This window comes from Rhinatrema bivittatum, chromosome 2, assembly GCF_901001135.1.
Source record: "Rhinatrema bivittatum chromosome 2, aRhiBiv1.1, whole genome shotgun sequence".
Taxonomy (NCBI): Eukaryota; Metazoa; Chordata; class Amphibia; order Gymnophiona; family Rhinatrematidae; genus Rhinatrema; species Rhinatrema bivittatum.
Window position 1 is genome coordinate 664,738,656 of NC_042616.1, and position 14,306 is coordinate 664,752,961.

Below are 14,306 nucleotides of genomic sequence, written 5' to 3' on the forward strand. Positions count from 1 at the left end.
GACCCACTCAGTATTGCCCTTGCAAATGCCGTGTCCTCCCAGGCCTGAACATCCAGACGGTAGAATCTGGAGAAGGTATTGATGGAGAACCATGTCGCCGCCCTGCAAATCTCGGCGGGTGACATCATTCTTGTTTCTGCCCAGAATGCTGCCTGGCCTCTGGTCGAATGGGCCTTGATCTGTAGAGGCGAAGGTTTCCCTGCTTCTACGTAGGCCGCCTTGATGACTTCCTTGATCCATCGGGCTATGGTTGCCCGTGAGGCTGCTTCCCCTAGCCTTTTCCCGCTGTGAAGGACGAAAAGGGTGGTCCGTCTTCCGTACGGGTTCTGACATTTCCAGGTATCTGGAAAGGATTCTGCCAACGTTGAGGTGACGCAGACTACGGGCTTCTTCCGAATTCTTCAGGGCTCCCGCCGACGGGAGCGAGATGGTCCAGTTCAGATGGAAGTGGGAGACCACTTTGGGAAGGAATGACTGTACTGTGCGCAGTTGGATGGATCCCGGAGTGAACCTAAGAAAGGGTTCAAGGCTAGACAGCGCTTGTAGTTCAGATATGCGTCGCGCTGAACAAACTGCCAGTAGGAAGACAATCTTCAGGGTCAGCTGATGGAGTGATAGACCTCGAAGAGGTCTGAAGGTGGTTCCCGATAGTAAGTCCAAGACGAGGTTGAGATTCCACAGAGGTACCGGCCACTTCAGAGGTGGACGAATGTGTTTGACTCCTTTCAGGAAACGTGACACATCCGGGTGAGAGGCTAGGCTATCGCTCTCGCCCCTGGTGCCGAAGCATGCCAGTGCTGCCACCTGTACCTTGATGGAGTTGAGGGACAGTCCTTTTTGGAGTCTGCTCTGTAGGAACTCCAGCATCACGGGAACTTTAAGTGAACATGTCTTGATGTCGTGATCTTTGCACCATGCTTCAAATATTCTCCAGATCCTTATGTATGTTAACGATGTGGAGAACTTGCGTGCTCGGAGGAGGGTGTCTATTACCGCCCCCGAGTATCCGCTCTTCTTTAGGCGAGCCCTCTCAATAGCCAGACCGTAAGAGAATTGAGCTGGGTCCTCGTGGAAGATCGGACCCTGTTGTAGCAGTCCCCGAGAGGGGGCAGGGGTAGAGGATTCCCTGCCAGCAGTCTTCTCGGCCAATCCGGGGCCACCAGAAGAACTAGTCCCTTGTGTAGCTGTATCTTGTGAATGATTGCGCCTAAGAGGGGCCACGGTGGGAAGGCGTATAATAGGGTCCCCCGTGGCCAGGCCTGCACCAGGGCATCGATCCCTTGAGATTGTAGATCCCGCTTGCGGCTGAAATATCTGGGTACTTGGGCGTTTGTTCTGTTCGCCAGAAGGTCCATTTCCTGTGTTCCCCACCGGTTTACTATCATCCGGAAGGCTGCGGGAGACAGCTTCCATTCTCCTGGGTCTAGACTTTCTCTGCTGAGGAAGTTCACTGTGATGTTGTCCTTCCCGGCGATGTGGGTGGCGGAGATCTCCTGTAGATTTGCTTCCACCCATGCCATCAGTGGGTTTATCTCCAGTGACACCTGTTGGCTTCTGGTTCCCCCTTGTCTGTTGATGTAGGCAACCGTTGTGGCGTTGTCGGACATCACCCTGACCGCTTTGCCTCGGAGTCTTTGGACAAACCGCAGGCAAGCGAGTCTGACTGCCCGCGCTTCTAGGCGATTGATGTTCCATCCTGACTCTTCTGTGTTCCACTGCCCTTGGGCGGTTAATTCTTCGCAGTGTACTCCCCATCCCCGTAGGCTGGCATGTGTAGTTAGCAGAGTCCAGGTTGGGGATGATAGTCTTGAGCCTCTGTTCATGTGGCTGGGCTGCAGCCACCAGTGTAGTTTGGTCCGAACTGTGCCCGGGAGGGCTAAGCGTACGGTGTAGTTGTGCGACCGTGGGTTCCAACAGGACAGCAGTGAGTGTTGTAGAGGCCTCATGTGGGCCCTCGCCCAGGGGACCACGTCCAGTGTGGATGCCATCAACCCTAGGGCCTGCAGGTAATCCCATGCCGAGGGTCACTCATCAAGGATTGCAACCGGTTCCACAGTTTTGATCTCCTTGTGGGAGTCAGGCTGACTGACTTCCTTGGTGTCGAAGTGGACCCCCAGGTACTCCAACGATTGTGAGGGCTGCAGGGAACTCTTGTTTGTGTTGACCACCCATCAGAGGCTCTCCAATAGAGACTTGACTCTGCTGGTTGATTGGATGCTTTCCTCTGGTGACTTTGCCCTGATCAGCCAGTCGTCCAAGTAAGGATGTACGAGGACTTCTTCCTTCTGCAGTATTGCCGCCACTACCACTATCACCTTGGTGAATGTCCGTGGTGCTGTGGCTAGCCCGAAGGGTAGGGCCCGGAACTGGTAGTGATGGCCCAGGATCTTGAAACGTAGGTAACGCTGGTGTTCCTGATGAATTGGGATGTGCAGGTACGCCTCTGACAGGTCCAGGGAGGTGAGGAACTCTCCTGGCTGTATTGCCTTTATTACGGATCTCAGGGTTTCCATGCGGAAGCAGGGGACCTTCAGGTATCGGTTTACGGATTTGAGGTCCAGGATTGGTCGGAACGTTCCCTCTTTCTTGGGAATGAGAAAATATATGGAATAATGACCAGAGTTTATCTCCTGAGGAGGTACCGGAGTTATGGCCTCGAGGTTCAGTAGCCTGGCCAGTGTAACTTCCACTGCCGCCTTTTTGGTGGGGTCGTGGCAGGAGGACTCCACAAACTTGTCCGGGGGGTGCGTATGAAGTCCAGGTAGTACCCTTCCCGGATGATGGCTAGGACCCACTTGTCCGAAGTTATCTCGACCCATCTTTGGTAGAATAGGGCCAGTCTGCCCCCTATGGCTTCCCTTGGATGGGTCGGCTGATTCTCATTGTGGAGCGCGGCCGGGCCCTGAGCCCGAGCTGTTTCCCCCTCTTGTTGTGCTTGTTCCAAAAGGACTGGTTCCTGCCCGGAGGGCGGGACGCCTGGTAGCTGCTCCTGTATGGGTTGAAGCGCTGCGAGCTTCTGCCCCTGGAGGCCCTGGAAGGCTGTCGCTGGGCTCTCCTTGACTTGTCTTCCGGAAGGCGCGGTACTGGGGATTCGCCCCATTTGCCCGCCATCTTTTCTAAATCGCTGCCGAACAGAAGTGTTCCTTTGAAGGGCATTCTTGTGAGGCGTGTTTTGGAAGATGGGTCGGCCGACCAGCTTCTGAGCCAGAGCTGTCTCCTGGCCGCCACCGCCAATGATACTCCTCTGGCTGCTGTGCGTACGAGGTCTGAGGCTGCGTCCGTTAGAAAAGATAGCGCTGGGTCCAGGATATCTCCCGGGGTGCCGTTCCTGGCCTGGGATAAGCAGGCATGTGTCACCACAGTGCAGCAGGCCGCAATCTGAAGAGACATAGCGGCCACATCAAATGACTGTTTAAACATGGCTTCTAGCCGCCGGTCATGCGTGTCCTTGAGTGCTGCTCCTCCCTCTACCGGAATGGCGGTGCGCTTGGAGACTGCGCAGACCATGGCATCCACTCTAGGACAAGCGAGCATGTCTTTGGTTGCTGGATCCAGGGGGTACAAGCTGGCCAAGGCCCGCCCCCCTTTAAAAGCAGACTCTGGGGTGTTCCATTCCAGGTCAATTAGCTGTTGAGCGGCTTGCAAGAGCGAGAAATGACGGGAGGTCTGTCGAAGACCTTCCAGAAATGGGTTCTCCTCGGAATCCCCCTGGGTTTCTGAATCCGGAATAGCCAGTTCCGCCAGGCATTGGGAGACCAGATCCGGGAGCTCCTCCCTTGTGAAGAACCGTCTCATGGTTCGGTGGGGTTCTGTCCCCGGGGGGAGTTCTCCTTCTTCTAGGAGTTCAACTTCTTCTTCTGAGATGTCCGTACCCCTGAAGGTGGGACTACTTGGTGGTAAAAGCCTATGCCTAGGTCTTGAGGGGCCTGGCGCATAGGGGTCCTCCTGCGACGTATGTGGTTGGTCCGCCCGGGAATCCGTTTGCATTCGGACAAAGGCGTGAATCCCCTTGAAGAGTTCCACCCAAGAAATAGACGAGGGGTCCACATTGAGTGGCACTGTTCCTTGGGAGCCTCCAGTTGAGAGGGAGTCCCGTTGGGGGTTGCTAGCTCCAGGGAGCCCCCTGAAGAGCTAGTCCCCAGCCCTGGGCGAGACTGAGCCTGTGGTGGAGCTCCCAGGGCCTCCTCGCATTGGGCGCATAAGGCATCGGCTTCCTGGCTCTGGGCGGCCCTGAGGTGGCATGCTGAGCAGAGGCCTAGGGATTTTACTTCCGTTATTGGAGGTGTCGAAGTTGCCTGCGCGTACATGTTTCGCTCCGGAGCGCCTGGACGCGTGCGCGCTTATCTGTGCGCTTAGCCGGGGTTTGTGCGCGTATCTAAGCGCTTAACCCGGGATGTGCGCGTGGGTAGTCGAGTGCGCGTAGTCCGTGCGACTGGGACTTGCGCGCGCCGCTTATGCGTCCAAGGGTTCTTGTGCGTATAACTTACGCGCAGAAGTAGGTTTGTGCGCACGGTAAATTTTGTGCGCTCGGCCGGGCGGCGATGTGAACGGCGAGAATTAGGCCAAGATGGCGACTACCTCGGAGGGTCTCCACGTGGGAAGGCCCTTGGAAATGCCGGGGTCTGGCCCTGCTAGGGCGAATCAACCCGGTGGCGCTGGCTTCGGCCAATAGCCTGCGTTCGTCCTCAATCCTCGGAGACCGGCACAAGTCAAGATTTCTACCTTACCTTATCTTTGGCGCTTCCCGGTCTCGACCCGGGCAGTCTCCAGCTGCGGGGGGAGAGGGCAACTACCTTCACCGCCACTTTTAAGGGTGCACCCGCTCTCCTCTCGCTCGGGGGCTGTAAGTCCTCGCCGCGATTCGGCCGCCGGACCGAGGCTGCCTCTATGCCGCGCCCGATCCTTCGGGGGCTAGGTCCCGCCGCGATTCGGCCGCCAGACCGAGGCTCACCTCCGAGGGATCACGGAAATCACCTCAGGAATCTCGACTGGGGGAGGGACCCGAGGGTATCACCTCAGGAGAGCGGGGCTCGTCTTCAATAGAATTTTCTTCTTTAAATTTGGTTCCAACGCTCAGAGAGTGTGCAGATAGCTCCTAACTGCTATGGAGACGGAAAATACTGAGGATCTGCACTTCATGCAGGGGTATATGTACTAGGGGCTGACGTCAGATTGAAATCTGATCCGTCTCCAGCTGCTAGCACGAGTACACTATATCCATTGGGGCGGATTTTCAGACTCCGCGAATAGGCCTACTTTTGTTTGCGCTCCAGGCGCAAACAAAAGTACGCTGGATTTTAGTAGATACGCGCGGAGCCGCGGTATCTGCTAAAAACCTGGATCGGCGCGCGCAAGGCTATCGATTTTGTATAGCCGGCGCGCGCCAAGCCGCGCAGCCTACCCCCGTTCCCTCCAAGGCCACTCCGAAATCGGAGCGGCCTCGGAGGGAACTTCCTTTTGCCCTCTCCTCACCTTCCCCTCCCTTCCCCTACCTAACCCACCCACCCGGCCCTGTCTAAGCCCCCCCCTTACCTTTGTCGGGGGATTTACGCCTCCCAGAGGGAGGCGTAAATCCCCGCGCGTCAGCGGGCCTCCTGCGCGCCGGGACGCGTCCTGGGGGCGGGTCCGGAGGGCGCGGCCACGCCCCCGGGCCGCCCCGGGCCGTAACCACGCCTTCGGGTCCGCCCCCGAAACGCTCCCGGCACGCCCCCTAAACGCCGCGCGGTTCGGGCCCGCCCCCCAACACGCCCCCCTCGGAGAACCCCGGGACTTACGCGAGTCCCGGGGCTCTGCGCGCGCCGGTGAGCCTATGTAAAATAGGCTCACCGGCGCGCAGGGCCCTGCTCGCCTAAATCCGCCCGGTTTTGGGCGGATTTAGGCGAGCAGGGCTCTGAAAATCCGCCCCATTGGTTCTGAGTCCATCTGCTACACGCTAGGAAAAGTGCAGTTTGGCATCAATCAAGGTTCAATGAAATGAAAATGAAAATGAAAGGTACAATGAAAAAACATGAGGAAGGATGCTTTACAATCAATACATCTGCATTGTTAGTTAAAACAGTTTTAAAAGTAATCTTACCTAGGTCCAAGCTGTTCAGGACATTCTTTTCGCTTTCTTGACTCTGCCCTAGATGGGTCAGAGGAATTTTCACCCAATCCACTCATCTTGACTACATATCAGCAACTGGCAGAAAAATAGGATGCTGGTTAATAAACAAGACAACACAAGTAAACACTGCTAGGTAAAAGACAGACTAACAAAAGACTGAAACTGTGACTAATGCAAATAAGAAACAGAATAGTGAAGTCATCTCAGAGTAGGTACAGCCAAAAGCAATCTTCATCTTTTGGGACTAGGGCAGTGATTAGTGCACCAAACTGATTGGCTTCTCAAGATTCTTTAAAACAGTAGTACCATAAGGACTATAGTACCATTACCCTAATCCGCAGAACAATCAGTTTTGCTAACAGAAATGTATCAGCCAATCATAACATGAGCCTGAAAGTTATTATGGATAGGAAATGCTTCTTTAGCATGAAGCAAGTTATGGCTAAAAAACTAAAGTACAATTATGAAAACAGTTCAATGGAATCATATTACCTGCATCATGTGCTTTGTTTAAAAAACATCTGAAGAACTCTCCAGTAAACATTTTGATTACATGTAAGATACAGGGAATCTTCAAAGACTCTCAGTGCAAAGCTGTTGGAATCCATCCAATTTTTACTAATAGCTTAATTATGCTCACCTGAACAAGAATGAAGCCCTGTATGACTAATACAAGTCAAAGCAAAAGATGTCCTAAATTCCAAAACAATGGTGGTCTTAAAATGATTGGGGTCACAAATGACACTGGAACAACTGCTTAGTATTAGCAAATATTTTCTTCATCGCTGTTAACTCCACAAAAAAGGGAGAGAATCATGGGTTGGGTCCACTGAGCTACTGTTATATCATGATCATAGGAGATAATCTCATTGTCTCTGACAAGCAGACACAATGAAGGTACTCTCATAGAACTAGCTGGGAAAGGACAGGCCTTCAAATAAAAAAGCATCAACAATTATTTTATTTAAGCAGAGAAACCACTACTTTATCATTTTATCTTCTTATTTAAGAAAATGAAAATACAAACAGTACAGAAGTCAGGAAAAAAAGAAGAACTGGGAAACAAACAGAAAACGGCTCTAGGAGGGTGGGAATAAGGCTTAATCTTGGAGAAAGACAATGAATGTACTCTACTTTGAAGTGACAACCAGTCATAAAATGAATATAAATCAGAAATTAAATTAAACTATATCATTGATAAACCAAACAAGTATTAGTATGGAGGTAAAAATGCTTGACGAATATAGGGACTGAATGCCACATTTCAGTTGTGCATCTCTTCTACAAAGGCTAAACTTTAACGGCAAGAGGAATTCTTCATCACACCACAAGATACAATTTGCGCAGAATCCTCACCCCTGCTATATTTGGAAAGTTGACATGAATCAATGAGAGAAAGCAGCTTCCAGGGTCGTCAAATCTATATCATTCTCTTGCCAATCTGTCAATTATTCCCCTACCCCAAACCCAGGGATGGCAATCTTCAGTCAGAGTGCTACAAACAGGCCAGATTTTCAGAATATCTACAATGAATATGCATGAGAAAGAGTTAGATTTGCATACAACGGAGGCAGTGCATCCATCTCATGCATATTCATTGTGGAAATCCTGAAAACCTGGCCTGTTTGTGGCACTCGAGGACTTTCGCCATCCCTGCCCTAACCCTTTGTTCAAACACTCACAGCTATGATAATGCTTTCTGCACTATTTATTTAAAATCCCTTCTAGTCCGCTACGTCCTAATATCTGTCCAGAATGGATTACAAAATTAGTCATAAAATCATTACAATACTACATGGCTCTCTGCTGGTATGAGTTATGTTGTGTCTATACTCGAAGCCCCCAGTTTACTTCAGCAGATTTTTCAAAATTCGGTGGCAACTGTGTGGCAAATTTGCATAATTCTGCACAAAGATTCATATATATGACTATGCAAAAGAGTGAAAATTTTCTTGAAAACCATTCATATTTTTAAACATTTAAACTATATACAAATAAAAAAATGTATCAAGCAAAGAAATGAATTTATCAACTTAAGACATACAAGTTACAAATATAAAAAGGATTGCACTATTTTCTTGAAAACGTCCTTGTCAGCTTTAGATTATATGAGCTCATTTATGCTAAAAATGTGCTCAATATCAACAGTTTGTCATGCTATTACACAAAGATATATGTGCATATATTGGCATATAGTAATATACATAAAAAGGGGTTAAATTACTTGGCAGTAGTGCCAGCTCTCAAAGCTTTAAGGAACTGAAATGAATGCCCTCTGCAATCTATGACATATAGTACCAGCAATTGCAGACCTCCAAAAACACATCCAGGTCTTGGTAGCTGGCGTATGATTTACTACACATACAGGTGAAAGAACCTTTGTATAAAGATGAAATTTTCTAAAGGGACATCACTCCATCCAGGAATTATATCAAAATCATCTTTTGTTTGCTTTAAATAATCTTTGAGTGATCAAACATTCTAACTGCTTTCTCTGTCCACTCTATTCTTCCCCTCTTGTTCCCTTCAGGAAAGGAGAAATGGAGGGAAAACCGGAAGAGAAGGCCTAGATTAAGGAACAGAGTGCTTCTTTTATCTGCTTCAGCCTCAACATCACCACCCTCCACCTCTGCAGGCTAGTTGCGAGAGGAAGAGCTGGAGTATAGCCAAGACTTAAAGCAGCCATCCTGTAACTCTTTTCAAATTATTGAACTAAGGGATGGGAAAGCTTCAGAAATGCCGATTGTGTGGCAGGTTATCAACTATGCAGCAATGAGCTAATTATGTTGCTTCTCCCGGTGACTGCACAATTGTGAGAGCCTAGGCACACTGCCAGAAGAAAGCAGCTGTTCCAGTGGTGGTAACAACAATATTAAGCATAGGAACAAGGTGCGGAGGGAAGATAGACATGTAAATCAATAACCAATATTGTCTTTCCATTAATAGATCAAGGGGGTTCACATTAATAAACATGAGGAAATGATTCATTACAAGGCAATGAAATGCAATGTGAAAATGCAGTACAATATAAAAGACAATATCAATAAAAATACAAAAGTAATTTCCAAGGAAGAGCAATACAGTATAATAAACATGAGCCCAATATTCAGCAGCGAGGAGTCCAGCTAAGTTAGCCAGATAAATTTATCTGGCTAATTTATACCAGATTTTCAGTGGCATTATCTGCATTATTCAACTTATCTATCTGAATAAGTTTGGCCTACCCCTGGAGATAGAGAAGACAGACTAGCAAGAACAAACTGGGGAGGGGAGTCAGATACTATGGGGCGGATTTTAAAACCCCTGCGCGCGTAAATCTGGCAGGATTTATGCGTGCAGGGCCCTTGCGCGCTGGCGCGCCTATTTTGCTTAGGCCGCCGGCGCGTGTAAGTCCCGGGGCTTTCGAAACGGGGAGGGAGGGGGCGTGTCTGGGGGCGTTCCCTAAACGACGCGGCGTTTCGGGGGCGGGCCCGGGGGGCGTGGCGCCGGCCCGGGGGCGTGGTCGAGGCCTCCGGACCATGCCCCCGGGACTGGAGGACGGAGCGGGGCTGCCGGCGACGCGTGCAAAGTTAAGGGGGGAGTTTAGATAGGGCCGGGGGGGGGGGAAGGTGGGGGGAGGGCGAAGAAAAGTTCCCTCCGAGGCCGCTCCGATGGGCTCGGCGCGCGCAGGTTGCACAAATGCGCACCCCCTTGCGCGCGCCGACCCCGGATTTTATAAGATACGCGCGGCTACGCGTATTGTTTTAAAATCCGCCCCTATGTGTTGGGGGGTGAAGAGAAAGGAGCTTGAGAGGGTGGGGAAGAGTATGTGGAGGGAGGAACATAATATGTTGTGGGGAAAGAGGAAGTATGCAAGAATGTAAAGAGGTGAGAAGAAAGCAAGAGATCACAAAGTAGGGGGATGAACTAGGGAAAGAGCACGAGAGTGGGGAGATGAGTGATTAAGAAGTACTGGTACAGAAGAGTTATCTACTGCCTTGTAGTTAGGACTTGAGGTTTTTCAGGATTTACATTTGGTAAACCACAGAGACAAGTGGCAACTGCTGGCATTTACATAAGCAATCATGAAATACTACTGTGAATACTGGCAGCTGCAAAATGCTGGCACTACCCACAGATCCTCAGGCTTTGCAGATTGCCAAATTAAAACCCCAAAATCCCAACCACTCTAGTTATAATCTATTATAGTGTTCCTGGGAAACTTCTGTACCAAAAACTTAACTATTCTACATAGAAAAATATTTTTCTATTATAGTTTAAATTATTGCTTAAATATATCAAGTATATTGTATTATATTCACAAAAACTATGCACTTAAATATGATACTTAGAAATGTTATTTATTTAGTTTTTGTAAAGAATTCCCCCAGAAGTAGTCTTATCAGTCAATGCTGCAACATCCAAACAGCATGGGCTCTGACACAGTCTCCCCTACCCACCACCCCATCAAGGACAAAATAAGAAATGAAACTGATTAGCAAAGTAGAATTTTAGCATTTTTCACAGGAACTCCAGGTTCATTGGTGTCAAAAAAACAAAAAGCTGGAAGGACTTTGTAATGGTACTTCAAACCAAAGATGACAGTTCTATTGCAATCTAGTTTAAGAAGCACAGATTCTCCCATCTGAGCATGAGGGCAAGGGAAAAAAATGGAAACATGATTAAGGGGAAAGCCCAACTCTATCTCAGGAAGAAGCTTAAGATAAGCACAAAGCACCAAACAGCCTGTTCCAATGAAAGCTGAAGTAAGGTCACAGCCCCCAGTTTCCTGCAGCAATTATATGGCAAATTTGCATAATTTTGCTTATTTACATGTATTACTATGCAAGGAAAGTCATTTTTTTTTTAAATTTATATTTTATTGAATTTTTCATTATTACAAGAAAACAAAACAATATGAATCTTACAGATAAAGATACACAAATAAGAAATTTTTTAGACAATTATATCAATATTCAGAAGAATACAAGGAAATTCTACCATATATCTGTAATCAAATTGAATAAATCCCAAAGAAATCTGTAGGGAGACCAAGGGGAAACTAGAGCAATACTCCTAAGAAATGTTTATATCAATTGAATGCCAAAAATTAACCAAATAAAGAGTGGCACCATACATTTTTTTTTCCAACTACTATTCAGAGTTTCTCTAGGATTGAGAATAAGAATCTAAATACACACGTAATTGCTCAGGTTCATTGAAAACATACTTTGCCTCTCTGAAATTTACTATACATCTACATGGAAAACGTAAAAAATACTTTGCTCCACGCTCTATAGCTTCCTCCCTCATGCAAAGAACTTTTTTCTTTTCAACTGGGAACTTTTTGAAATATCTGGGAAAATCTATATTGTATATCCATAGAATTTCAGTTTCTGATATCTAAAATATGATCTTAGCACTTTATCTCTATCAATTACACTTGCAAATTGAATCAAAAGTGTTGCTCTAGTTTTTATTTCAGATTCTCTAGAAATTCAGTAAGATTTAAATCCAGATTCGCATCTTCATCTAGTTGATTCACATCTTGATTATTCCTCTTATCCATTAAAATACGTTGAGGCAGATAATAGATCCTCAATAGTAATGGTAGATTATCTTGGGAGTATTTCAAAATGTTTATCAAATAACTTGAGAATAAATCTTTCGCCGTCATCATCCTGGTCTTCGGGAAGTTTAATATTCTCAGGTTAGCTCTTTTTATCTGGTTTTCAAGCAGTTCCATTCTACTCTCTTGCATTTTCTCCGATGTTATCAAATTCACTTGAATTTTAGCCATATTATCTACTTTACCCTCCATCAGGGTTATACGTTTTGCTAATTTTTCATTCTGCTCCTCCATTTTCTGAGACTTCAATATTGCTTCTTGTACTGACAGTTAGTGCATTTATAGATTTCTGCATTGAAAACAGAATATTCCTGATTTCACCCAAGGAAGGAGCTAATGTGGGAGTAGAGCAAGTAAGCAGTAACGATCCATTCTCACTTCCTACCTCTGCTACTGCGCCTTCTTCTCGTTGATCTGTGCGGCGTGCGGTTTCCTCTCCTAACTTGCTGGAGCTCGGTGATACCGGGCTCTCCGAAGAAGCAGAATTGTCATCTGCTCTTCTCTGCAAGTTAGGGGTATGTAGTTCTTAGAATAGGAACAACTCTCCACCCGCAGGAGGTTCGGGCGTTGTTGGAGCCCCCGGGCTCAAAGTTGTTTCTAAAGTCTGGGAGCCTGGCAGCTGCTCATTACCGGCTCCAGCGACTCCTCCCCCGGGGTTCCTCGATGGCATCTTAGTAAAAGCTGCAACTATACTCGGCTGTCGATTATCTTCAATAGTAGGTAAACCTTCTCTTACTTTAGCTTTTCTTTTTGTGTGCGGCATATTATTCAGGCAAGAAAGTCCAAGGAAATTACACAGAAAAGCAAGAAACCTTTGACAAGTCGTGAGCTGCTGCTTTCACGTCCTCATTGAGCGGCGGCCATCTTGGTCTCCTCTCAAAGAAAGTCAATTTTTAATTTTAAAAAAGTATGAAAAATTTTCAAACAGGCAGTGCTGACTGCAAAACTTTCATCTACTGGTAGTAAGTTGAACTTGCTGGGGACTGCTATTTTGGTTGCTTCATATTCATATAAAAAGGGGAAACATCTAGAGCAGAGCTTTCCAAACTTTTCATGTTGGTGACACACTTTTTAGACAAACATAATTTCGTGACACAGTAATTCAGTCTACCAGCAAACCAGAAGTTAAAGGTTAAACGAACAAAATGTATTTCAACAATTTATGTATGTTTCCTTAAATATATACATAAATAAAATGTTTCACAACACAACCTATCTCATAATAAATATTTGCAGGCTTCCACTTCCTCCATGCTGATCTCGTACATTGTGAGATCGGCATAGAGAAAGTGCTACTCTTGCACATTCCCAAAGATTACATGTGCCAATCAAACACATAATCAGGTTCTCATTCTCACACGCTATCTCACACATTCTCACACACACAGGCTCTCACTCACATGCAATCTCACACATCCACAGCTCTCACTCTCACATGCCTCTCTCTCATACATACATACTGTCTCTCTCGTGCACATGCTGTCTCACTCTCACACACACAGGCTCTCTCACTCCTACATGCTCTCTTGCTCAAGCACAGGCTCTCACTGGCACATGCTGTCCCTCTGCACGGGTTGCCGAAGGATGGGCTCTTCAGAGGCCCTGATCTTCCCTGGCTGTGACATGGGATCTGCAGCGGCCCTGCTATCGGGTTTCCTCCTCTTCTCGGGCTGCCGCGACGTGGGATCCGCAGCGGCCCTGCTATCGGGTTTCCTCCTCTTCTCGGGCTGCCGCGACATGGGATCCGCAATGGCCCATTAATGCTGCTCTTCTTCTGTACGCAGCAGATGCTCCTCCTCCTTCCTGCCTACGCGGCTCCGGCAACGTTTTTCTTCCAGGGCTGCACAGGCAGGAAGGAGGAGGAGTGAACGTGACCCTTTTCTTCGGGCCGTGGTGATGTAAGCTCCAGCACTGCCCGCCGATCTTCCTGCTATAGTTCCCTGCTTCCGCCGGCCCTGTGGACCGGGCGACACACCTCCACACTACAGGCGACACACTAATGTGTCCCGACACACACTTTGGAAAGCTCTGATCTAGAGGGTGTGAATTTTCAGTTTAGCTTTCTAAGACATAGTTGTGTTTTTCCTTTTTGCTCTCCTCATTTTAGTAATTCCTTTTTTGGAAGTACGAAAGAGTTGTCTTCAGTTAGTATTTTTATTGAAGGAAGTTTCTATCTATCCTTCCCTTCTATTATTTTTGTTGGGGGAGAAAATTGGAGTTTCTAGTGGAATCTTTCACCTAGCGATTAACAAGAGGAATGGAGCTCCATCCATTCCTGGGAGTGGGAAATGATCAAGAAGCAAGGGGAGAAGCAAGGAGAAAAATGGCATCCCACCAATTACCATCCAATACATATACTGTATCTATAATGCCTTGCTCTGGGATCCCACACAGACACTCATGTGCTACTCTGTAGACGTGCGTATAAAACCCAGGGCACTCCCAGATGACATCAGCTAGCCTGGATATTTAAATGCCTGGCTCGCCCTTCACAACACCTCACAACAGGTCCCCTGCCCTGCGTCTGCTTGCAAAATGAGTTGCTTCATGTCCTGCCCAGTTCTTTTGTCTCCTCCTTACTGTGCTCCTGTC

The 14,306-nt window shown here is 47.7% G+C and overlaps 1 protein-coding gene across 1 annotated transcript in view; it reads right to left on the reverse strand.

The window, feature by feature from the left end:
- NCOA2 (nuclear receptor coactivator 2) overlaps positions 1 to 14,306 on the reverse strand; it is a 649,459-nt gene that overhangs the window by 389,843 nt on the left and 245,310 nt on the right. The window contains 1 exon segment of the mRNA XM_029591446.1: positions 6,077 to 6,181. Within this exon segment, the coding sequence (XP_029447306.1) occupies positions 6,077 to 6,162 (86 nt within the window). The 5' untranslated portion in view covers positions 6,163 to 6,181.